Source organism: Nannobrachium achirus, assembly GCF_963921795.1.
Source record: "Nannobrachium achirus genome assembly, chromosome: 21".
Taxonomy (NCBI): Eukaryota; Metazoa; Chordata; class Actinopteri; order Myctophiformes; family Myctophidae; genus Nannobrachium; species Nannobrachium achirus.
This window is the reverse complement of record NC_137828.1, coordinates 35,311,347-35,338,974: the sequence shown is the minus strand read 5'-3', so window position 1 is coordinate 35,338,974 and position 27,628 is coordinate 35,311,347. Positions and strand designations below refer to the sequence as shown.

The 27,628-nt window shown below is 43.6% G+C and overlaps 1 protein-coding gene across 1 annotated transcript in view; it reads right to left on the bottom strand.

The window, feature by feature from the left end:
* Window positions 1-6,780: 6,780 nt before the first annotated feature.
* cfap44 (cilia and flagella associated protein 44) overlaps window positions 6,781-27,628 on the bottom strand; it is a gene marked incomplete at its 3' end in the record, with an annotated part of 31,840 nt that continues 10,992 nt past the window's right edge. The window contains exons 23-33 of the mRNA XM_080751743.1: window positions 25,696-25,937; window positions 23,972-24,209; window positions 22,353-22,559; window positions 19,542-19,734; window positions 18,743-18,859; window positions 15,868-15,998; window positions 14,648-14,764; window positions 13,051-13,246; window positions 8,845-9,005; window positions 8,293-8,427; window positions 6,781-7,035 (exon numbers count right to left, since the gene is read on the bottom strand). Of these exons, the coding sequence (XP_080607869.1) occupies window positions 6,781-7,035; window positions 8,293-8,427; window positions 8,845-9,005; window positions 13,051-13,246; window positions 14,648-14,764; window positions 15,868-15,998; window positions 18,743-18,859; window positions 19,542-19,734; window positions 22,353-22,559; window positions 23,972-24,209; window positions 25,696-25,937 (1,992 nt within the window). The remainder of the gene's footprint in view (window positions 7,036-8,292; window positions 8,428-8,844; window positions 9,006-13,050; window positions 13,247-14,647; window positions 14,765-15,867; window positions 15,999-18,742; window positions 18,860-19,541; window positions 19,735-22,352; window positions 22,560-23,971; window positions 24,210-25,695; window positions 25,938-27,628) is intronic.

Below are 27,628 nucleotides of genomic sequence, written 5' to 3'. Positions count from 1 at the left end.
GGTGAATTGTGCATGTGTGTGTGTGTGACACTGATACGCTGTGGAATGCACTAATGTGTGCCAGCGCGTTCCACAGGTGTCCGGCGTTCTAGCATGCGGCGGGCGGATGAGACGGTTTTCTTGTTATGATGCACTGGCGACCGTGCATGATGGAGGTGCATCGCTGTCACGTTATTGTTCAAACACAAAAAATGTCTGGCTGGTTTGTTTTCACTCTAGGATTATGGTTGACTTTGTTTAAAATAGCCATGGAAAGGAATTAAGGTCTTGCTCGCTGAAAAGAAAGTATTTTATGGTTTGGTGATAAATAAGTAGCTTATAAATATTAGTGATATTGGTAGCCTATGAATAAGTATATATGATAGTCATTAGTATAAATAATAAGTAAGTATAAATATTAGTATTATTAGTGCAAATAGGTATACCGGTAAGGTGCTGGGAAAAAAAACAAGGGTATTATTTTATATTTACTTTGAGGCTGGAATCGTTGCTCTAGTTCAGTGGTTCTCAACCTGTGAAAATTATTTTGGGGGGGTCCCCAGATGATTAGCTTAATGTGAAACATTGTTTTCTCACCCAACAGTAAACACACTAACGTAAAGTTTAAGTGTACAGAGGGTATCTGCACATTTATAAAGTGACAATTTAAGGACTTTTTAATACCTCTAAAATGACAAATTAAACATTGGCCAAATTGGCAAATATTAGAGGCAGAAATTGTGAAAATAGCAGCTCTACATGTATGATGCATGTAGATTTGCTATTTTCACAATAGAAACGTTATACAAAATGTAATGTCTCAACTCTTAGTGCTCGTCAAAATGATTATTTTTGGGGTTTCGCGGCCTGACAAGGTTGAGGACCACTGCTCTAGTTTAGTTTGTGTCGTATTAACTTTGTGTTTGTTAATGTCGGGTGGAACCCTCATATATGTCCAAAGCTGTTTCTTTTCAGGATTAAGATTTAAAAAGGTTTCCGGCCTCCTTTTGTGTGACACAGGCAGTATGACGAAGTAGGGCATTAATTTACAGTGGTGTAAAGTAACTAAGTACATTTATTAAGTTAAGTATACTGTACTTAAGTATAGCCTACACTTTTGAGGTATTTGTACTTTATTTGAGTGTCTCAAATTTTCAATAAGTTTACTTCTATTCCACTACATCACAGATCCAAATATTGTACAGTAGTTACTTTGCAGATATACATTATAATAGTATAAAAACACACATTAACCACTTTAGCCATATTTTATACCTACTCTATTTGAAAATAGACGATCTACAAGCTCACAATGCCTCACATCCGGCGCCTTGTGAGCTTGTAGATATGCTATTTTCAAACATTTTGTACTTTTACTTTTGATACTTTAAGTACATTTGGATGCCAAAACCTTCGTACTTTTACTCAAGTACATTTTGAATTCCAGACTTTTACTTGTATTTCTAACATTGCAGTATTGATACTTTTACAGAAGTAAAAACTAAACTAAAATGTAGTACTTTTCACACCAATGTTCATTTAATGAAAAAACATAAAAAGTATATAATATGGAGATAGATACAGTGAGAGGTTTCTGCCTGACAGCGACGTAGTGTAGGAGTAGAAGTAGTGCTGTGTGTATGTGTGCGTGCGTGTGTGATATGTGTGTTGGTACATGCAGTGGTCAAAGCCTAGCGTTTATGTGGGTCCGTTACATTAATGGCCCTGTGCTGGGGGGGGGGGGCAGACGAGTGAAGTAGAGTCAAGCTGCAGTTGTTTAAAAAGCCCTTCTCCTGGCTGGTCCATTGTGCATGAGACAGGGATGGGGGTTTGTGTGTGTGTGTGTGTGTGTGTGTGTGTGTGTGTGTGTGTGTGTGTGTGTGTGTGTGTGTGTGTGTGTGTGTGTGTGTGTGTGTGTGTGTGTGTGTGTGTGTGTGTGCGTGTGTGCGGAGGGTCACGCTGAGAGCTCGTTTCTCCTGCCTGTCAGAACTCTATCTGGGATCCAGCCGGAACTAATCAACTCCAATAGGCCTCCCCATTACCCAGGGTGCAATGGGCCACGGGCCGGGGGCTGGCCGGTGGGAACAGGGTGAGGAAGAGAGACTCCCACCACCACCGACAGACCGACCGCTTTACACACACACACACGCACGCACGCACGCACGCATGCACACGCACGCACACACACACACACACACACACACACACACACACACACACACACACACACACACACACACACACACACACACACACACACACACACCATAGTCGGCCAGCCTGCGCAGCACACACAACACTCCCACTGTTTCACACTGAAGCAATAATAAACACTTGCAATAATATTTTCACAGCAAGCAACAGCCTGCTTCAGATCAGAAACTAACACAGCTGCATGGTACACCCCTGCGCGCGCAGTCGCACACGCACACACGTGCACACACGCACACACACACACTGACACACACACAGAGAGAAACATACATGAACACATGTCGTGTATAGAGAATGATACTACATTAACAGTCATAGTTTTCTTCTTGTGATACAATTGGGCTGTTAAACAACCGCAAGAAAATGCCATACTGTCTTTACACACAGTCTCTCTCTCTCTCTCACACACACACACACACACACACACACACACACACACACACACACACACACACACACACAAGCAAATCTCTAAAACTCAGCAACTTTACATCTTCACATGCTCACTATGTCTATAGGCTACAGTGACAGTTCAGCAAATGCGGTATATAATGCTGGTAGTTTGACCACAGCGGTCATATAAAACAACTGTTATGCGTCGGAGGCTACCCAGAATTGTTCATATTTTGTGGCTTTGGAAGTGGCTGGGGAGAGAGGCCATGAGAGCTATGCAACAAGACGCTATTCTCAACATGACAGCCCTAAAAGAGACATGACCACCGCCCCCTGTTGGTATACCACTGGTGCTGCAACCCGATGGTGTAGAACAGTGGTTTTCAACCTGTTCCCAAATTATTTTGGGCATTTGGGGGGTCCCCAGATGATTAGCTTAATGTGAAACATTGTTTTCTCACTCGACAGTAAACAAACCAACATACAGTATAAGTGTATAGAGGGTATCTGCACATTTATTAAATGTTAATTTAAGGACTTTTAAGACCCTTTTAATACCTCTAAAATAAAGAAATTAAACATTGGTCATATTGTCAAATATTAGAGGCAGAAATTGTGAAAATAACAGATCTACATTGCGAGGCGTTGTGAGCTTGTAGAGCTGTTATTTTCACAATAGAACCATGTTATACAAAATGTAATGTCTCAAGTATTACAACTCTTAGTGCTTGTCAGGGTGGGGGGGTCCCCAGGGTGGGGGGGTCCCCAGTTAAAATATGATTATTTTGGGGGTCGCGGCCTGAAAAGAGAACCACTGGTGTAGAAAAGGCATTTGAAGACTGTAGAATTAATACTGTACTAAAACCGTGGTATTAAAAAAATAACATATTTTGTGTGACACTGTAGCATGATGAGGTAGAGCAGTAATTCACGAAAAAACATTAAAAAGTTGAAATATGGAGATAAGCGGGTTCTTCTGCCTGACAGAAACTACATTAAGCAGCGCTGGGTCGGATCATCTCCGTGTCAGGACCAGATGTGCGCGTGCTTTGCGCGGCGTGTTACGGCTCTGTTGCGCCATTCCTTCAAAAATCCTCTCTTTCATCTGCAACGTTTTCTCATACCAAATCCCCACAAGCGAAACACAATTAGTCAAACTGGTGCAGGGAGCCAACAAAGATGTGTCATATGATATCAAATAATTTACACCCTGGATCTGATCCTCAATGACTCTGGGGGGAATATATATCAATTATATATGGTTAAATGATAACACATTTCAAAAAGGGAAAGAAAGCAAGAAGCAGCCTGTCATAACCACTCAAGGCATTGGTCTTCTTCAACGTGTATTTGATTCATGTAAATGTGTTTTCAGATATTTAACTACTTGAACCATCAATACTTAATAAACTTGACCTTTCACTCTGTATAGTACTTAGTCTGCTCTTTTTCCCCTCTACACCAAAGCTCTTTGCCGAAAATAGCCGATCTACAAGCTCACAACGCCTCGCAGCGCGAGGCGTTGTGAGCTTGTAGGTCAGCTATTTTTGGCTAAAGTTCTCAGAATATGGACGCTAGGGTTCAAGTGGTTAATATAAAAAAGAAGAAAAAAAAAGTTTCTATCACTCAAAGATTTGGAGGACCCCCTGTAGTAACTCTGAGGACCCCCTAGGGGTCCCGGACCCCCTGTTGAAGACCCATGACTTAAGGCCTATTTTATACTTCACATTTGTCGTACAATGGTAGCTGCTCTACAGCACGTTGTGAGCTTGCAGATCAGCTGTTTTCACTTTTTTGCCTGAAAAAATTACCAGATTGAAAAAATATGATATATTTCAGAAAGCTTCGTCTCCAGCCTTCTCCCTAATACGATCTTAACCTACTGGAGCCCCAGCATCTCTATTCGGGGGGGGGGGGGGGGGGGGGGGGCATTTGCCAGAAATAGCAGATCTACAAGCTCAGGGTACAGTTGCAACTCGGTCCGTTTCACTAAGGGTGCGTTCGGAAATACAGCACGGAGCGCACTGGCCAATACAAACTAATATGTGAGTGCGCTCGCTCGGGGTGCGCATTTCCGAACGCACCCTAAGTCTAGACTAGGGTCTAAAGTGGTTAAGTCAAGTACACTTTAGACACAATGGGAGCCAACAGTGTGTCAGCTCTAGCAGTATGTGAGGGAATGTGTGTTTTTCTCAGTGACTTCTCCTGCTCCCCCCCCCCCCTTCACTAAGGTGAAGTGGGGGCAGATTTAAATGAGTTAAGAAAACTAACCCCCCCCCCCCCCCCCCCACTAACACTCACCCCCCCTCCCCTACCGCCCATTTCATTATGTGTGCGTGTGTGATCGTAACATGCGCCAGTCCTCTCCCCATGTCTCACGCGCAAGAACGTGCAAATACGTTACATGTGTACTTTTATAAGCAAAATAATTTAAAAAAGCTTTTGCAATTATATATTTTTTCCTTCGGCATAGCATCACGCCACATGTGTGACTATGAGGCCTATGAGTGATAATAGGCCGCGGTGTGTGGAATGGAGGGATTGGTGTCTAGAGGTCCCTGAAAGGACCAGATAAAGGAGAGAGCACATGGGAACTGTCCCCGGGCTCTGGGTTGGGGGGGCATTGAGAGGCACTGGGGCGGGGTTAATCCCTATTCATCCTCTGCCTCCTCTCAGCCGGCCGTGGCATAATGCCCCCCCTCCAACCCACCCGAACGCCCCCCCCCCACCCACCCACACCCCCCAACGGTATCTCCGCTTCGACCCCTGACCCCCTCGTTCAGGGCTGATGATGCCCCCGCCCCCTTTGTACCGTCAGTCAGTTATTATCTGTAATATTTACTCCTTTTGATTCCACTAATGGCCATTGGCCACGCACGCAAGCACGCACACGCACACACACACACACACACACACACACACACACACACACACACACACACACACACACACACACACACTTTAATCATATTTTAACTGGGGACCCCCCCACCCTGACGAGCTAACTAAGAGTTGAGGAATTACATTTTGTATCACGGTTCTATTGTGAAAATAGCAGATCTACATAATAAAATAGCATGTAGATCATCTATTTTCTCAATTTCTGCCTTAAATTGTCACTTTAGAAATGTGCATATACCCTCTATGCACTTGAACTTTATGTTGGTTTGTTTACTGTTGAGTGAGAAAACAATGTTGCACATTGAGTTAATCTTCTGGGGACCCTAACCCAAAATAATTTGGACCCACAGGTTGAGTAGCACTGCAGTAGAAAATGTGCAGTCATTAAATCCTGGACAAATACCCAGCAAGCACCCTTCAGGTGTATAAGTGACAGCGCCTTAGCCATATTTGGTGCAGGCTGCCAATGACAGAAGAGATTGCACAGAACTTTGCCAGCCGTTTAGCTGCTTTCTTCAGCATCCCTAGTTGTTAGCCTCTTCCGACCAACCTATGGACATGTCCTAGGCTGCCAAAAACAAAAACAAGTAGGTTGCACCAAGTAGCTCTAAGATGGTATCTATGAGTGTCTGGTAGTTAACGACTTTCGAATGGCCATAAAATATTCAAAAGGTGCAGGACGCACGCACGCACGCACACGCACACGCACAAGCACACGCACACACACACACACACACACACACACACACACACACACACACACACCACCTGACTTCAGTGGTCCGAGCAGTGGAAGCACTCACACTGAGGAGTGCTGGACAATCAAAGAGTCACATGTAGCGAGATCCTTCTAGTAAATCACCACTCTATGTTATATAACCTCCCTTGTTCTTATATAGCCTAATCTCCCTGCTTTCATGTTGAATTCTGTATATCTGTATGAAGATATTAAGTTATTATTATAGAATATACTTACACAGTAAAACCCTCTGTGATCATTTACATGAGAGTGGAAATGGACCAATTATTGTCAGTTGAATTATAACTTTTTTTTTTTTACAGTGTAACAGAATACATGGTTAAGAATGAAAAATAAAACGATGCTGATCGACAAAACCCATCACGTTTATTGAAAAGTTTACATTTAATTTAAGTTATTTATAATAGCGCTTACAAGTCTGAGTGAGTTCGAGTGGACACAATCTGTACAATAATTATGAACGGTGTCCTTTTTGTGTGTGTGTGTGTGTGGGTGTGCGTGCGTGCGTGCGTGCGTGTGTGTGTGTGTGTGCCTTAATCAGCTCCCTGGCTGCTGGCAGCAGGCTGTGCACGGCCCGGCCTGTAGAGGCGTCCTCCTGGCCTGTGTGCTGGGGTGCTGGGGGGCAGCGGGGCGGGGCTGGGCGGCAGGATGTGGCCTCCTTTACGGGACAGGATGACCATCTCCCTTCTGAGCGCCTCTGCCTGCTGGGCCTGAGCTTTAACCAGCTGCTGCAGCCTGTGAGCCTCCTCTCCCTCCACCCAGCGGCGCTGGCCTTCTAACTGGCCCACCTGGACACACACGCGCGCGCACACGCGCGCACACACACATACACACACACACACGGTAGGACGGGTCAATAAAAGATTACCCGCACACTGCCACATTGCACCGTATGTGGTTATTCATTAAGAAGCAATGTTTATGTGACACTCAAGCTTCCTCAGGCATGATACAAACAAACAGTTACTTAATACGCCACTCGCCCAATCAGGGTTGAGCATATACAGTAATTAGTCCAAAGAGGTATCAGCTTGTGGTGATAATCGGTGGTCCATGACGTCATTCGATTTGCATGACGCAAACGCCTCAAAAATACTAATACATCATTGACTGATTTGGGATAGCTTCGCTGTTACTACCGGTACATGTCATCTGTTCGACACCCAACTCTAACCCTTGCCCTAAACCCAATCTCTCGAGACAGAGTCAGTCAATGATGGCTTCAAAGGAAGAGAGACAGGCCGAGTGGGCGTCGCCCTTTCTTTGATCTGGGTTCCCAGATTGCCCTAAACCTAACCTCCATGAGGAGAGTCGCTAACCCTCCCGACGCTCCTTTGTCGAACTGGCGGTCGTTCGAAAGAGCGAGATTTCCCCGACTGATTTTCCCCCTTGGGATGATAAAGGTATTTATCTATCTATCATTGAAGCGTGATTATAGATCCAACTGGGAAAGATGGATAACCACGCCCCGGACTCATTTTTGAAGCTTGTGATTGGCTGAACCGGACGTAGGGAGCGCTCCGTTGTAGTCACTTGGACCGCGCGAGGTGCACGGTACCCAATTATCATGGCGTTTATCGTGCGCTTGCCCAGGCCTTACGGCCTGGGCATAAATATAACGATTGCATTCACCACGGCTTCGTAACTCGCGCGGCCTTCGCGCCGCTTGCAGTGTCGTGGACAATAACTGTGAAAACGAGCGCTCTATGCCGTTTCCATCCATCTTTCCCAGTTGGATCCATAATCACGCATCATTGAAGTGTGAAACAAGACAAGTACAGTGATACAAAGAAATACATTTACATGCTGCCGAGTGGTGCGACTACCTAAACCTAACCTTAACCCTAACCCTAACCTCAGTGAAACTAACGCTGGTGAGTAGCTAGCCTGATGACGCTGGTGAGTAGCTAACATGAGGACGGTGGAGAAAACTAACGAGAAAACCCTGAACTCATGTGTGTTTCCAAATAGCACTGCAGTGACAATCACAAGTGTAAGTACGGTATGACAGTAATAACACACGCGCGCACACACACACACAGTACCATCTTCTTCTGCCTGGCGTTGAGTTGGTCCTCCAGCTGTTTCTTCTGCTGGAGCAGGCTGTTCATTGTGAGCAGACGTTCTGTGTTACTCCTGGTCACCTCCATCAGAGCCTCACGAGCCTGCATCACCTTCCCCTGAATCACACACAGTGGTGGAAGAAGTACTCCAGTAAAAGTATTAATACCAAAATGTATTGGATGGTTGAGTACTGTATGTATGTATGACTACTTACTGTACTGGTCAGCTGTTGTTGGGGGGCGAGGGGCAGATTACACTGTGACATGAGCTTCAGACTGTTTCAGACCGTTTTCAGAGAAGCTCATGTCACAGTGTAATCTGCCCCTCAACCCCTTTAGGTGACAGTACCCCTTAAAGTACATTTTACTAGACATTTACTTGTAACAGAGTAATTCTACATTGCAGTACTGATACAGTAAAAAATGTTCTTTTCCCACCACTGCACGCACGCACACGCACACACACACACACACACACACACACACACACACACACACACACACACACACACACACACACACGCGTGGGCGTACCTCCCATTGCTTGCTCTGTGTGTCGTAGGCCTGCTGGCGGAGCAGGCTCTCCTGCCTCATCTCCTCCAGGGTCCTGCTGCCTGACAGAGTCTGCAGAGCCTCCAGATCCACCAGCTTCCCAAACTTCATCATCATCATCTGCTGGCACTGCTCCTCCAGCTCTGCACATGCACACGCACGCGCACGTGCACACGCACACGCGCACACACACACACACACACACACACACACACACACACACACACACGCACACGCGCACACACACACACACACACACACACACACACACACACACACACACACACACACACACACACACAATAATACCGTTTCCTAAACTTATAATTCCAGTTTGCAGAGGATGTTTACACTATGGTAAACTATTCAAAGTACATGCATTCTTGACTAAAATGGTCCCCTAGTTCAGTGGTTCTCAACCTGTGGGTCCCCATATTGTTTTGGGGGGGTCCCCACATTGTTTTCTCACTCAACAGTAAACAAACCAACATACAGTTTAAGTGTAAATAGGGTATCTACACATATAATATATAGGGTATCTACACATAAAATAATATAAAGTGACAATTTAAGGACTTTTTAATACCTCTAAAATGACAAATTAAACATTTGTCAAAATTGTCAAATATTAGAAGGAGATATTGATAGCCGATCTACATGCCGATCTATTGATAGCCGATCTACATGCTCACAACACCTCGCGTTGCGAGATGTTGTAGATCTGCTATTTTCACTATAGAACCGTGTTATTCAAAATGTAATGCCTCTACTCTCAGTGCTCGTCAGGGTTGGGGGTCCCCTTTTAAAATATGATTATTGTGGGGGTCACAGCCTGAAAAGGTTGAGAACCACTGCCCTAGTTGATATTTTCTCATTTGATGTGATATAAGAGAGACAATACCTGTGAGCCCTCATTTAAAGGTGAATATAATGTATATAGTTTCCCTATAATGCATAATGTATCTGTTTTTTAATGTATAAATGTCTGTTGTCTGTGTATTCAAGGATGAATGTCTCTTGATTCTTTCCTGCTTTTTGAGAACGAGAGCTCTATAGGCTGCTACACTATAGGCATTGAGAGGATACTGACTACTCCATAAGACTGTGCTCGCATTGTGTGACAGTATTGTATGATCGCACTTGCTAAAATGAAACTAGAATAGAACTAGAAAAAGTGCATTTCTTCCTCTGCCTAGTTTCGCTGCGATCGACCCAGCGGCGCCGGAGATTAGCTGGTCACAGACAGACGGCCGAATGGACACGGACGGACGGACTGACGGACAGACGGGCGGACGGACAGACAGGGTGCAAAACATTAGTCTCTGCCACGCAGAGACAATTAAAAAAAATTAAATCAATCCATCTATCAACATTAAAGCCTAATTTAAATCTAATCATACGACTGTCTCAACTTTGCAACTTTGGTGAGCAACATGGCCATATGATTAAAGATAATTTAGCCATTAATCCACTCTGTGCCGAGACGGTATGTTCCATTCATCTCCCTGCAGCTACATACCAACTGGGGTACTGTATGACTCCAAATATCAAAGTAGTTCAATAACAATAGCTACCAGCCAAATGCTAGTAGCACATCATTCAGAAGTCCCTGTTACAGTTTTATTATTTTGCTAGTAAATTGAATATTGTAATCCATCAGCCACTCTGGCCAGTGGACATAAAAGGTTTCCTGTCTTGCCCACAGCAAACTGGTGACAACAGGATGTAATGTAAGACATAAAGAGATTGGGTGTCATCTGGAGCAGTGGTTCTCAACATGTGGGTCGGGACCCCCAGGGGGGTCCCCAAGTCATTTTGTGGGGTCCCCAGATGATTAACTTAATGTGCAAAATAGTTTTCTCTCTCAACAGTAAACAAACCAACCATCATAAGGTTTAAGTGTAGGGTATATGACATTTCTAAAGTGACAATTTAAGGACTTTTAATATACACATATCTAAAATAACAAATTAAACATTGTCCATATTGTCAAATATGGCTGAAATTATGAAAATTATGAGCCGATGTATGTACATGCTCACAACGCCTCGCATTACGAGACGTGCGAGCATGTAGATCTGCTATTTTCACAATATAACCGTGTTATACAAAATGTAATGCCTAAACTCTTAGTGCTCATCAGTGGGGGGGACAGGGGGGGGGGGGGTCCCAGTTAAAATGTGATTATTTTAGGGGTCACGGCCTGAAAAGGTTGAGAACCACTGCTCTAGAGGCCTATCAACATGCAATTCTAAATAGGCAATTTCAGGTAAACGTATGGAATATCAAAACGCTGTGTTATTGTCATATGACAAATAAGATCACTGTACTTACTTTGGTGACATAAATCATATTTTTGCAGCAAACATTGACATTTGCAGTATTTGTGGCGCCCTTTATGGGTATAAGTAAAATCACTTTGGCTTGTGTTGTTTAGATGAGGCCCCTCAATGTGTGATTCAGATTTGGGGAAGATCGGACTCGTTGTTATTATTCTTTTGTTTCATTTTTTGCTTGCTGAGTCGGGTCTACCACCAGTGGAAGAGGAGATTAATTATTATTGATTGATTATGATTGAAAGAGGAGGAGGTGGGGTGGATCGGCCACACGCTCCGAAAGACCAATAGTGTCACACGACGACAAGCCCTTAAATGGGAACCCCCAAGGCACGAGAGAGAGAGAGAAAGAGAGAGAGGCAGGCCAAAGGACACCTAACGCAAGGACCCTGAGATGGACATCAAGCAGTGTGGCCTCTGGCCTGACATGGAAACAGCTGGAAAAGAAGGCCCAAGATAGAGGACTCTGGAGGACTGTACTGTAGTCAGCCTACAGTATGCTCCAAAAGGACTGCTAGGAATAAGTAAGTAGCCTAAGTAAGCCTGTTGGGCAAAGGTGTACCACCCGGTTTGTGCATACCCGTTGTGCCCGTCTCTTTCTGTGCCCCTTTTTAGTTAGGAAAAGTTAGCCGAGTCTTTGACCAATCTGGGAACTAAATGCTTACCGATAGCTTTCTTCACAAATGTGTTCATAAAGTTGTCTACTATCACCTCTGAACTTTGTCAAACCCAACTCCTTAGGGAAACTTTGAGGGAGCCAATCAAAGTTGGGGTCTCATTGACTTTACTATACATGAAAAAATAAATCTGCTTTAAGTAGCATGTGAGGGGTCAAACTAGGTTTTTTTTTTTTCATTATTTTGAAACTAATGCAAGCATTTGTTTTGCACATTCCTTGGGCTAAAAATGGCCCCCACAAAACTATGGTTTAGTGATGAGTCATCACTTCCCACAGTTTTGTGGGAATGTTTTTTGTGCAAAACAAATGCTGGCTAACTTTCCCTAACTATTTACAGTCCAGTGGTTTGCGAGATTAGCTGTGCACAGAGTCAGACACAGACAGACAAACACACAGACAGACAGATAGACAGATAGACACACACACTGCTTGAGCCAAAACATAATCTCCGACTCCCGGCCAGGCGGAAATAAAAAATCAACACTGATCTCATAATTGCCCTTTCCCTGCATTCTCGTGGCTTTGGATGGCTGACATCTTGGAATTTTCCATCTACAAACCTCGTGTTCAAAAATCATTATTAATCCCCAACACTCAACATTGCTTCCAGGGGCGTCACAATGGGGGTGGAAAGTGGGACTGAGTTACTAGGGCCCAGGTGGACGGGCCTTAATTATTTTATTACTTTAGCTATAGCAGATATACAAGCTCACAGCGTGGCTCCGAGTGCCGCACTGCGAGCTTGTACATCTGCTATTTTTGAAAAGTTGTGAAAATGTGGGCAAATCTTTTTATGTATTTTTTAAGCAAATATTTGTAACTAAAATTTTGCTTCTGGGGGGTCCCTGGAACTAAATATTTTGAAATGGGGGTCCGTGGCCAATTACATATCATTTTGGGGGTCCTTCACGTGGAAAAAGTTTGAGCACCACTGACATAGAAACATTTGAAGGATTTGAAAACATTCAAAGACTTGCACAAAATGTCACGATTTTTCAAAAATAGCAGATCTACAAGCTCGCAGCGCGGCACTCGGTGCCGTGCTGTGAGCTTGTATATGTGCTATTTTTCAATAGCTAAAGTACCCAGGGCCCAGAATTTGGTGCGACACCCCTGATTGCTCCCTTTCTCTGCATTTCTGTGGGCTGGCTCTGGGGCCAAGCTGAGGCTGACCGTGGATCTTGGCCTCCATGTCCCTGCGGTCGTGGATGAGCTGGACGTGCTGCTTGCGGGCCTGGCGGTACAGATCCCCCTGTTTGCTGTTCTCCACGTGCAGCTCCTTGATGCGCCCCTGGAGCCGCGACAGCGTGGCCGTGTTCAGAACCAAGGCAGAGGACAGGTCTGACGGAACCATGCCGTCACTCACAATCTGAGGGGAAGGACCACAGTGGTGGGAAGTGACTGAGTGCATTTACTCAAGTACTGTACTTGAGTACAATACACTGTATATTCTTTACTTTCCCGGACCAATCATCTTCTACTTTAAAGGTTACATCAAAACGTTTTTTTTGGGGTAATTCTGAGGCCTTTTTCATGTTTCCTGACTTCAATTACACCCAAAAAACCTGGCCTTTCAACATTCAGTGTTTTTTCTGTAATCTGTATTTTATTTATTTATTTTTTAATCATTAGGCTCAGAAAGGTGAGTTCATTTGTCTCTGGACGTACGCATCATCATCCAGGGGAGGGTGTGGTTGTATAGCCTGGCATAGCCAGACTATATACTAATGCAGCTAACTAACTGTACTATATCCCCACCGTGTGTAAACATGGGTGGATTGTTTAGCTGTGCTAGGCTAGTGGTTGTAGGGGAGGGTGTATCACCTTTGCTGTTACTTGCACCATTTACCATTCACCACTTTGGTTGTTCAGTTCACCCTCTCCCCAACAACCACACCCTCCCCTGGATGATGATTCGTATGTCCAGAGGCAAATTAACTCACTTTTCTGAGCCTAGTAATAAAAAAAAACTACAGAAAGTTCAGTAATCTTTGGTGTAATCGAGGTCAGGAAACATAAAAAATAATGACATTTGATGTCATAAGACCTTTTATTTTCTACTTTACATTTACATCTGCATCTCAAAGGCAAATATTGTACTTTTACTCCACTATTATTTGAAAACAAAAGAAAACGAGTTACTAGTTACTTTGCAGATTTTGATTATTATTAATAAACCACTTCAAACCTACAGTATACTTTGGTAATTTGAAAATAGACGATCTACAAGCTCACAAGTCACAACGTGCCGCAAAGTGAGGCGTGAGCTTGTAGATTTGCTATTAAATGGGACCTTCTGCCTAAGGAGAACTTTTACTTTTGGTACTTTAAGGATGTTGATGCCAATACTTTTGTACTTTTACTCAAGTACATTTTTAATTCCGGACTAGTACTTATAACAGACTATTGCTACCATAGGGTATTGATACTTAAAAAGTAAAAAATGGACTGCACGTCTATAGCCATCCATCATTATCCAGACAGACATATCCACGGGTTTCCAACGCCCCATAGTGCATTGCGCAGACGTTGTACCGAGCTTCCGGCGCCGCAGCCGAGTGTGATTTACAAGCTCACAACGGGTTGCATCTCTAACGCAAAGTGAGCTTGTATGTCTGTTAAACCGGAAGTGTGGTCCAAATAATCTCCAGTAAACTCCCGCGGAAACAGGTGGATAGGTGTGGGTTGTACAGCAGACACAGATCTACAAGCTCACGGGCTCCATCCACAAGCCACGCCACCAGCTTTGTAGATCGGTTGTTTTGTGTACCTGGTGCAGTCTGAGAGGAACCACCACATCCAGTTCATTCAGCTTCTGCTGTTTCTCCCTGTTGAACAGCTCCAGTTCGCCCTCTGCTGCCCTCAGATTGCTCTGCACCACTTTCTCCTACACAGCCAGACAGCCAGTCACACATACACAGGCATGTGTGAAGTCACTGAGTTACTTTAGTTTAGAGCAATGATTCCCAACGTTTTCATGGCAAGGAACCAAATAAATATGTATTTGGCCGCGGACCCCCAATCTAAAAATATTTTGTGCCAGGGAACCCCCTACAACATTTGTGTTGTTAAAATGCTAAATACTAAATAGCCTATGTACGTTTAAGTGACTATAATGATTTTGATACTATATCAAATCATTTTGCTGGGCACACCCCCAGGGGGGTCCCCACATGATTTTAGGGGGTCCGCAGATGACTTTTAAGACCTTTTTAATACCTTAAAAATATAGAAAGAAAGAAAAAATACCTTTTAATGCATCAAAAGTATAATCAAAAAACTAACTGCTCAAACACTGGCCAAATTGTCAAATAATATAAGACAGAGGCTAAACGAGATTGTAGATCTGCTATTAACACAATATTTATCCGTGGAACCGAGTAAAAAAAACGTGTTGAATGCCTCAACTGCAACATTCCAAGTGCTTATGAGAGTGGGGGATCCCCGGTCTCAATTATGATTATTTTGGGGGTTCATGGCCTGAACAGGTTTAGAAGTGCTGCTTTAGCAGTGGTTCTCAACCTGTGGGGTCCCCAAATTATTTTGGGGGGTCCCCAGATGATTAACTTAAAGTGCAACATTGTTTTCTTACTCAACAGTAAACCAACCAACATAACATTTAAGTGTGTAGAGGGCATATGCACATTTCTAAAGTGACAATTTAAGGACTTTTTAATAGCTCTAAAATGACAAATTAAACATTGGCCAAATTGTCAAATATTAGAGGCAGAAATTGTGTTGCGAGGCGTTGTGAGCATGTAGATCTGCCATTTTCACAATAGAACCGTGTTATAGAAATGTAATGCCTCAACTCTTAGTGCTCGTCAGGGTGGTGGTGGGGGTTCCCCAGTTAAAATATGATTATTTTGGGGGCTTGTGGCCTGAAAAGGTTGAGAACCACTGCTTTAGAGAAGCAGCGAGCACACAGACATCAGGAAGGTGTTGAGCTGGGTGATAAGAGGAGGAGGAGGAGGAGGAGTGTTACTGTACCTTCTTAAGGAGCGAGTCGCACTCCTTCTTCAGGGCCTCCGCACTCCTCTTCTCCTCCGCCTGCATCTCCTCCAGGTCCAGGCGATGTTCTCGTAGACGCACTGTCTTCTCAAACAGCTGAGGATCACAGTCTGTGTCGCACGCACGCACGCACGCACGCACGCACGCACGCACGCACGCACGCACGCACGCACGCACACACGCACACACACACACACACACACACACACACACACACACACACACACACACACACACACACACACACACACGTATTCTGTTAGTGTGGTTCCCCTGACATCACAAGTGATGTCAGAGCGTGATGTCAGAACGTCAAACCCATAGACCCTAAAAAACCTTGCACGGACGAAGACAAGATGTGCCGTTTCTCATACTAAACTACAAACAAATTTAATTGCGACCTACGGTTGCAATTACATTGTTTTTTTGTTAAAAGGCTAAAGCTCTACTGTTTGTTCGGTAGCTCTGTAATAAACAGAAAATACATTTTCAGGTGGGGTTGCCAATTTCAGGATAGAGTACCCATTTATCATCTTCAGTCTTATAGTGTTCCAGTTCCAATTTTGTACGCTTGCTTCTTTGTGTCATAACTTGTTTATACTGTATCCTGTCTGTGCAAGTTCTCGCTCCTGATTGGATAGAAATCAAATTTCTGTTCACTAAAGAGCTGGAGAGACACAGGGAGACTGCCTCTTACTGAACAATCTCTATAGCAGTCACTCTATATTAAACCAAGTTGCTTTCATTTTACACTCTCAAGAGATAAATTATTGTTAAACACCTGCATTACAAAATGTACAAGAAGTCTACGCAATTACAGAATGTAGAAGGATTGTTATTTTTGATTGACCTGTCATCTCTCCTATGGCACCACATCAACACAGCATGGAATTGTGGACAAAATCCTATCCAACGATAGCAAAATATAATGGACCTTGACATGAAAAAGGTTAAACCCACTGTAACATAATGCAGTGCTTCTCAACCTGTGGGTTGGGACCCCCAGGGGGGTCCCCCAAATTATTTTGGGGGGTCCCCAGATGATTAACTTAATGTGCAACATTGTTTTCTCACTCAACAGTAAACAAACCAGCATCAGGTTTAAGTGTATTGAGGGTATCTGCACATTTCTAAAGTGACAAATGTAAGGACTTTTTAATACCTCTAAAATGAAAAATTAAACATTGGCCAAACTGTCAATTATTAGTGGCAGAAATTGTGAAAATAGCAGATCTACATGCAACAACGCAACAACGCCTCGTGCTGCGAGGCGTTGTAAGCATGTAGATGTGTGGCAGTTAAAATATGATTATTTTGGGGGTCGCGGCCTGAAAAGGTTTAAAGGAGTAGTTCAACCCCAAAATGACACTTGTTCTATTCATTACTCCAGCCATGGAGACTTGAGTTCAATAATATTTTTAGTTTTTTGTCGCATTCCTAAGACAGTAATTTGATTACAATGAATTTACCCCCATTGACATCCGGAATCAATGGGAGTAAATTTACTATAACTAGACCTTACCCGTTCGAAGATATGTTCTCCAAAATATGTGCAGAGTGTGGGTTGTGGGGAAAGTTACTGTAACTGGTGCGTGCGTGAGAATATGTGGGAGCATCATAATGTAAGGAGCAGCTCATGGAGGAGTGTATATTTATGATGGATACAAATAATTTAACTCATTCAGAGCCCCAGACATTAACGGATTATAATGTCCAATTTTGTTGTCTTATTTTGAAGGCCAGAAGTCCACCACGCAATCACTTCCGGTCTGACGTCATCGGATCGTGCGCCGGAACCGATCGTTCTCCACGTGGAGTTGTGTAATGGCCGACCGGAGCTTTTATCATTGTGTAACATAAGCGAGCATCTGCCTCCATCCTAGCTTCTAAAGTGTAGTTTTGAGATAATGGACATTAAAGATGAGATCCCCCGTCCACTTCAATATTATGGATGGGACTATTTTGTGCTCGTGGAGCCGTGATGATGCGAAATCAGCGACGGATTTCGTCTCCGGACCCGCGGCCATTCTTCCCGGTAATGTACTCGCCGTTACAGTAATATATTACTTTTCCCGAGATATCCCGTGAATGGCACTACAGATACTCGAGTACTTTTCGCGAGACATCTCGTGAATGGCACTAGATGAGTTAACAGCAAATTTAGGTGAATAGAAGTATGGGGATGAATGCGCTTGCTCCACATAGTTTTTTCATACCCGTTGGAAGATGAGACACACATCAAACGCACCTGGTGAAAGCGGAGAGAGAGAGAGAGAGAGAGAGAGAGAGAGAGAGAGAGAGAGAGAGAGAGAGAGAGAGAGAGAGAGAGAGAGAGAGAGAGAGCATGCACATTCCTAACTGTGAGAGAGAGAGGGGTGTGTGTGTGTGTGTGTGTGTGTGTGTGTGTGTGTGTGTGTGTGTGTGTGTGTGTGTGTGTGTGTGTGTGTGTGTGTGTGTGTGTGGGGCTACAGATCCCATGGCCTGGAGGAACGGACAGTAACCCTGGCAACAGACAGCAGAAAACGCTAATAAACAGCTTTAATTTGGGAGAAATGAAATTCGGGCTCTGTCACCGTCTGTATAATGCTAATGGCCAATACCATGTGAACTTTGGGATCGGTTGCTGAAGCGAGTGAATAGATAAACGTGGATAAGCGTGAGCGTTAGAGCGTGAGTTAGAGCGTTAGAGCGTGAGTTTGCTCGTTTAATAGATAGATATTGTTTTTGGCTTAGGAATGTGACAAATACAAAAAAAGTCTCCAACTCTCCATGGCATGAATAATCAATAGAAATAAGTCGTTTTGGGGGTGAACTACTCCTTTAAACCCACGGTAAGATAATGTGACATAATGACCTGGAGGGCAGACACCGTCATCCAGCTGTGTTCCACTGCTCTCCGAGCCACTGTAATCTGCATCACCGTCCCACTCTCCCTCTTCATCAGAGTCCTCGTCACCACCCTCCTCTTCCTCTGCCACACACACACACACACACACACACACACACACACACACACACACACACACACACACACACACACACACACACACACACACACACACACAGAACTGAATTAATGTAACAACAGAACAGCATGAGCTAATACCCATGCACGCTCACATGCAGGGGCGTCACAGGATAATGATGGACTTTTTAATAAAACCTTAGAAGGATTTGAAATATTCATAGACTTAATTGCACACATTTTCAGGATTTTTCAAAAATAGCAGATCTAACAACCTTGCAGCGCGGTAGTAGATCTGATATTTTTCAATAGTTAGTAATAGCACAAAATAATGCGTAATGAATGGGATGTAAATATATTTACATCACTTGTGGGGACATTACACAGACTTCCATTCATTTTTATGCAAGTCCTGTGGCCTTACCCTAACCGTTGTGGGGACCTACTATTTTGTCCCCACACTGTCAGAGGTCCCCTGCAGGTGGCTGTGTGAACATGCGTTTAGTCCCCATAAGTATAGCTAGACAAACTCTCTCACACACACACACACACACACACACACACACACACACACACACACACACACACACACACACACACACACACACACACACACACACACACACACACACACACACACACACACACACACACACACACACACACACACACACACACACACACACACCTTCATCTCTGGCCTTCTCCTTCGTCTTGACTCGTTTGATCTTCTTCCGGAACACTCTGGTCAGGAGCTCGGCACACTTGGTTTCCCCCAGCATGGCCTGGAAGGCGTCCACCATGGCCTTCTCTCTCTCCTGCAGCTTGGCCACGTTCCTCCTCTTCAGCTCCAGCTGCCTGTTGCATTCCTCCAGTTTAGACTGGAGTGTGGGGGGGGGGGGGGGGGGGGGGGGGTTTAGCGACATCTATGATGAAGGAGCAGCAGCGAGGGCCATGCTGGCTTGTGTGGTGGACATTCTTTGCCATGGATATACAAAATGAGTGTACAAACACACAGGGGTGTCGCACCAAATTCTGGTCCTTAACTGGATACTTTAACTATTGAAAATTAGCACTGCGAGCTTGTAGATCTGCTATTTTTGAAAAAATCGTGTACATTTGTGCAAGTCTTTAAATATTTCAAATCCTTCTATTTTTTGGTTGTTGTTTTTGTCAGTGGTGCTCAAACTTTTTCACGTGAAGGACCCCCATCTCAAAATGTTTTGTTCCAGGGACCCCCCCAGAAGCAAAATTTGAGTTACAAATGTTCACTGGTGTGTAGGGCTGTCACGATCATGACATTTTACTTAATTTTCTCTCAAATAATTGCGATTAACGATTTAAATTGTGTTTTTGTCGTTGACAATTACATTTCTGTTTGGCTTGTAGGCTTTGAAGTTGCACATGGCAGATATGACACATAACCAAAATATACAAAGAAATGAAGGAAATATTTGACAACTTTACACTTTAAAAATAGCCGATCTACAAGCTCACAATGGTGAGCTTGTAGATCTGCTATTTCCACTATTTTTTAAATGTTTGAACATATATAAACATGTTTCAGAGGATTAAACTAATTCAAACATGTATTTTCGGGGGAAAACCCCTGTTTTGCAATGTAACTACTGTACTTTTGTGTTCCTTTTTTATTAATATCACGTAGATGTTTCTTTTGGTACTTTAAATAGCAATAATGAAGCTATGATAACGACATGGGGTGGGACTTTTTTCCCATTCACTTCCATTATAAAAATATTTTTCCCTGGCTTTGTTGTCCCACCTAGTAACAGAATGACATGGGGTGAGACTTGACAAAGAGTGAATTGTGACAGCCCTAATGGTGTGTAAAAACAAAATCTAGAATTTGCCATGGACAAGGCCAAGTCTTGCCACGCACACATTTGTCCATGTGCGGACATATTGATGACCCCTGGTCAGAAGGAGTCAATTACGTCTGAGCCTCTCAAACCTTTTAATTTCAAGGATGAATTAAAAATTACTTTAGAGTACCACTGAATTTAGGCGAACAGTAAACTGTAGTTTAGCAGGGGTGGAATATAGCACTAATATAATCCGCTCCCATCATTGAAATATAAACATGCTGTGTAGAGTGGACACCCAACAAGAATTCCTTTTTAAGCTGTTATGATGTGATGTTATGTCTTATGATATGTATGTGTTTTATCATACATTTGGTTACACCACACTTTACACTTGGTTTACAACCAAGCAGGATTACATTTAAGCCTCTCTTCAAACAGAAGACAGACTCATACAGGATACAGTATAAACAAGTAAAAATATTGATGACGCAAATGAACAGACGCAACTGGAAACGGGACATTGTGAAATTGAAGCTGATAAATGGGTATACTCTCTCCTGATTGGCTGAAATTGGCAACCCACCTGAAAACGTATTTTCTGTGTATTAGAGAGTTGGAGAGACGGGGACATCCCTCTTATTGAACACTTTATCCACCTGTTTCCAACGTCCCATCGTGCATTGCGCAGAAGCCGTGCGGCATTTCCGGCGTCGCAGCCGAGTGTGATCTACAAGCTCACAGCGGTTGCATCTGCGACGCAACGTGAGCTTACGTCTGCTGTTAACCGGATGTGTCCCACAAATAATTCTACAGTAAATTCTGGTGGAAACAGGTGGATAGCAATGATTATTATCAGAATATAGAAGTTTAACTACCGGTATATAACAATAAACCTTTCACTCTACCTTTAAATATAATCCTGCTGCCCCAAATGGGATTACATTCAAACTGACAGTTGTTATTTGTGTATAGATGGGGAAATAATCTCTTACCAGTTATGTAAAATAGCTATGGTATCACAATGTGTTTACTCAACACAGCTATGATTATTTTTAAACCCAGATTGACTTGTTTTAATCCCAGATTTACTCAACTTTGATTACCCCTAATCCTAGATTAATGTAATCCTTGTTGGTGCAATCTAGCCATGGAGCTCAATGAAAAGCCTCCACACTGTGTGTATGTGTGTGTGTGTGTGTGTGTGTGTGTGTGTGTGTGTGTGTGTGTGTGTGTGTGTGTGTGTGTGTGTGTGTGTGTGTGTGTGCGTGTGTGTGTGTGTGTGTGTGTGTGTGTGTGTGTGTGTGTGTGTCACACCATGGTGGAATAAAAGCTTTGTTTCCAGTGTGGTCCTGTGTACTCAATTCACCAGGACATATAAAGACAAACAATACCATACCAGAAATCATCAACGCTAGCCTGGAGTAGTAAAGAGTATACAGTATTTGGGGCTCCTGCTGGCCTACTGGTCCAGGCGCATACCACTTAGGCATTGCCACATAGGCATGGATGCCTGGCGGCATCGCCGGTTCGATTCCCAATCCGGACGACCTTTGCCGCATGTCACTCCCCATCTCTCCCCCCATTTCCTGTCAGTCTACTGTCCTATCAATGAAGGCATAAAAGACCAAAAACAAATCTAAAAAAAAAAAAAAAAAAGAGTATACAGTATCTACCCTGATGTCGCTCTCCTCCTTCTTCATGCGTGCGTTGAGCGCCTCCTGCAGGCTGCTCTCGCTCTTCTCCAGGCGTTGGAGCAGCAGCAGCTCCTGGTAGAGGGTGACGTGCTGCAGGTCGGCCAGCTTCAGCTGGAAGTCCAGGAGCAGCTTGTGGTGACGCAGCAGCCGCAGCTCCGCGTCAAACCGCCACACACAGGTCTCCATCTGCCGCACACGCACGCACAGCGTTGAAAATAGCAGATCTACAAGCTCACAATGCGTCGCATCGTGAGCTTGTGGATCGGCTATTTTCGAATGGCTGAAATGTATATAGAGCTGAAGTGTATGTTTTGTAATAATAATCAGAATCTACAAAGTAACTGGTAACTAAAGTTTTCAAATTATTGCAGTGGAGCAAAAGTACAATATTTGCCTCTGAGATGTATTGGAGTATAAGTAAAAGTATTAAAGTTGCTGACCATGAACATAGATATATTTCGGAATTGTCCAAAAATGTACAAGTACTGGGATGATGTGTGGTACTGTATGTAGGAAACCTGACACAGGAAAACACATCTAGATGACATGTATCTGGTCAAGGTGCTGCTGGCAGCCAGCAAAAGAAGCAATAACAAGATTGTGGTATAAAAGTCCAACTTGTGTGAGCAGTCGCTGTGCATTGTGGAGGAAATGTATGTGATGGAGAGATTTACACACAAACTCAAGAGGATACAAGAAGAACTGTTCCTTGAGAAATGGGAGAAATGGACTGAATATATACAGTAACCCAACAGAATGACACCACAAATGTTTAATATGGACTAAAATGTGATAATCAAAACAATGTAAAAATGTTGATCCTGTGAACTTATGTATATGTGACAAACTGCAAATAAAAGTTAAAAAAAAAAAGTATTAAAGGGGAGACCACCCATTTTCAATATTGATGTCATTAATATACCTTAGAGGAGTTGTGTGGAAATAGAAAAAAAGTTCCCCCCCTTCTGTATTGCCTAGAACTGGAGGATTGATTTTGGGGTTTGTATTGTAAAGTACAACTTGATGACATCACACATTGTACTTTACAATACAAACCCCAAAATCAATCCTCCAGTTCTAGGCAACACAGAATGGGGGGAACTTTTTTCTAATTCCACACAACTCCTCTAAGTTATATTAAAGACATAGTTCAATATTGAAAATGGGTGGTCTTCCCCTTTAAGGTTACTTTACACCACTTGTCAGTTTAGCAAGAGAAACAATTGGTCGGGCCAAGCCTACGGAAACAAGCCCCAAAAGAAGCAACCAGTCCAGTGGGATCACAAACGTTTTCGTGCCAAGGACCCTCAAATTGATATATTTATTTGGCCGCAGACACCCCATCTGAAAGGGTTTTGTGCCAGGGGACCCCCAGTAGAGAAGATTTGTGTAAAAAGAAATGTGGAGAAACAAGGGGAAAGAGAAAGTAATACAGAGAGATTGTTTGTTGCAGGGTCAAACGGATACACTGGAATGATGGAGTGACCTTGTAAAACCTTTGAATTCCAGACTTTTACTTGTAACGCAGTATTTCTACATTGTAGTAGGGTAAATGGTAACTGGTAAATGGCGCATTTATATAGCGCTTTATTCCAAACCTGCTCCAGCACTGAGTCCTGCTCATACATCAGAGTGAGCTCCTCCTCCATCAACACCTCCTCCTCCACGTCCGTCAGCTCCACCCCTCCTCCCGCCGTCACCTCCACGTCTCCGCTCAGAGACGGACTGGAACAGTCATCCTCCTCGCCACACTCCTCCTCTTCATCTCCTTCCCTCTCTTTTTCCAGCTGTTCAAGCACAGACCAACCCCCCTCATCCTGGCTCTCAGCGTGAGACCTGTTTGATATAGAACACACAGCACACCCAGACTTCATATCACAAGGCATTCCAAGATTACAAAATTGAACATTTGCCAAAGATTACAGTTGGTTAAATGGAAGAAATGAGATCGCGTTTGTTCGTGTGCCAGAGAACGCTCATTCTATGTATATGTGTTTTTAGTATGAATATGAAAACTACACTACTGTGATATGTTCATCTACCGTATGTTTTTGAATTTCTGTTTTACAAAATGCTATAACTAGTGTACAGTGTATACAGTACACTTTCAATTTCACCAAAGGTTGTTCCACAACTACCTCTAGTGCAAGGTCATATGAGCTTATTAACTGTCAACCACTGACTAGTAGACTAAATGGACTGATTAGCATCTATCAATACCCCCTGATCTTTCTATTGTAAATGCCATTTATTTTGCATTGTGTTTTACGATATTTTCTGCATAGTACTGTGTTTTATTTGACTGTCCCTCTATATTATATGAGTTAAAAAACGTCCCCAATTGAAACAAGCCCAAAAGCTTAAAACAGAGAACAACCGGGTGCTCAATGGAGATAAAAAACGTCTTAAAAAGTGAGTGGTGCTGCCAGGATCAGTGGGAAAACACTGTTAAAAAGGACGAGGGGATCCGAGCACTCAGTCAGGAGGAGAGCCCAAAAGCTTTTTTGAGGTTTAGTTGACCTTGTGCCAGTGAATATTGAAACTGTACCTTTTCCAATGCAAACATTAATAAAGTCTTCAATCAATCAATCAATCAGCCAGCCAGCCCTGTTTGATCACATGAATGCTTGTGTCCCTATTCTAGGCATGTCATAATAGGCGGACACTCAGCAAAGATAGGTGATCTACAAGCTCACAACGCATGCAACACACTGTGAACTTGTAGATCGAATGTTTGCGGTATGTTCAAGAACATTGTGAGCTTGTAGTTCGGCCATTTTCCGCAAAGAGATTTGGTGTAGAGGGGGCTAAGGATAAATCCCTGAGGGACTCCGGTCAACAGAGTATATATTGCAAGGGTCTTCAACATGGGGTCCGGGACACCTAGGTGGTCCTCCAAATCTTTGTGGTAGAAACCTTTTTCGCCTTTTTTATATTAACTACTTGAACCCCAGCCTCCATATTCTGAGAACTTTAGCCAAAAATAGCAGATCTACAAGCTCACAACGCCGTTGTGAGATCGGCTATTTTCGGCAAAGAGGTTTGGTGTAGAGGGGAAAAAGAGCAGACCAAGTACAGAGTGAAATATCAAGTTTATTAACTATTGACGGTTAAAGTGGTTAAATATCTGAAAACACACATAATCCAAAATACACTGATGATTGTGCTGTCAAACAATGAAACTATATGGAATCTATGAAAAGGTTGTGGGGTTCCCTGCTTAATTTCTCTCTCTACTAAGGGGTACTTGGCCTGAAAACGTTGAAGACCCTTGACATAGGGATTTAGGTGTTAAAAGTGTGAAGGGTTTATAGTTGTGTACCTCTGAGCCAGCAGGGCTCCGTACCGCTCCAGGGTGGTGCGGCTGGGACGGAGTCTCCTCTCAGGCGTCTCCTCTGGCAGCAGGCGGGGCAGTGGAGGTGGGGGGCGGTGCAGATTAGGCGCCAGACGCTGCTGGATTCGCTGGAGCTGTCGGGCCCGAGAGCGCAGGCGAGATATGAGGCTGACCTTAGCGTCCCGCAGCGCCACGATACGGGCATTCATCTCCGTCTTCTTCTCGTGGATCTGGGCAATGGATTGGTGGGTTGTACGTCACATACTGTATATATACTGTGTACGTAAAACAAATAAATGCAATAAAACGGCCCTATCAAGAGACTATTTTACAGTCAGACTCAGTATGTTTCATATTATTGTTCAAGCACTTGAACCCAAGTATCCATTATCTGGCAGTAACAATAGCCAATCATAGCAGATCTGCAAGCTACAATGTGCCACGTTGTAAGTATTTCTGGCGTAGACGGAAGGATACGGTCCAATTTAGTCAGGAACACTAACGTCAAAGTAGATTTAACCATTTATTGCAACAAATGGAATACAGTTAGACTTGTTGTTAAAGGGCTCTGCGTTCAGAGATGTTCCCTGAATGCTGTTCACGCATGCTTGCTATGCAAAATCAGGGAACTTTAAGCGAAACCCCACAATAGTAGTACCAGTAAGACTCCCTTATCGGGTTGGTCGCTTATCTCCACAAATAGGCCAAAAGTTTGTTTTACCAATTATCAAGACATACGGGCAGTTGACAGTTTGCCATGGTTACTCATTGAAGTTGAATCTCCATATATGGAGATAACCTACGCATCACACTAAGTCTGACCTCACCAGCCCATATTTGGGCATGAGCAACTTATGTCTCCATATATGGAGATATGATGACATCACACAGTCCTCAGCCGATGATGTGGCGTGATGTCATACAATACACAAACGAGCCCTACAGTATAAAGGGGCAATTCTTGCCAGGAAAGAAGCATTTCTTCGACTCAGACCTTATCGCCAGGGTTGGCTTATAGCAGCTGTCGGTAGGACCATATATGGATTCTGTTAGTGTGGATCTCCTAACAGGGCATCATCTGGGATACAATCCCTTTTATGCCCATATATGGAGATCCCTAACATAATCCCTTTCATGCCCATATATGGAGATCCCTAACAGAATCCCTTTTATGCCCATATATGGAGATCCATAACAGCATCCCTTTTATGCCCATATATGGAGATCACTAACAGCTAACAGAATCCCTTTTATGCCCATATATGGAGATCCCTAACAGAATCCCTTTTATGCCCATATATGGAGATCCCTAACAGAATCCCTTTTATGCCCATATATGGAGATCCCTAACAGAATCCCTTTTATGCCCATATATGGAGATCCCTAACAGAATCCCTTTTATGCCCATATATGGAGATCCCTAACAGAATCCCTTGTATGCCCATATATGGAGATCCCTAACAGAATCCCTTTTATGCCCATATATGGAGATCCCTAACAGAATCCCTTTTATGCCCATATATTATGGAGAAATCCCTGCTCTGAGTATCTGACATCAGTGTGATGTCACCTGTTTATGCCCATATATGGAGATCCCTGCTCTGCGTATCTGGTTGCTATGGTAAACAGTTGGTTGCTAGGGTAAAAAAAACATGGTTGCTAAGGTAAACAGTTGGTTGCTAGGGTAAACAGTTGGTTGCTAGGGTAAAACCATGGTTGCTAAGGTGGTTGCTAACGTACACTAACAGACCAGCAACAACAGACTGTTGCCACAGCAACGTACACAAAGGTTTGTGTACCCATGTGGTGTGATGTCATACTGATGCGGAGATATGAGCAGGGCAAAGGTGTGACGTGTGACGTGTGACGGCCGGACGGCCGGTGGAGGTTTTCATAGTAAACTGCTCCCTGACGGTCGCAA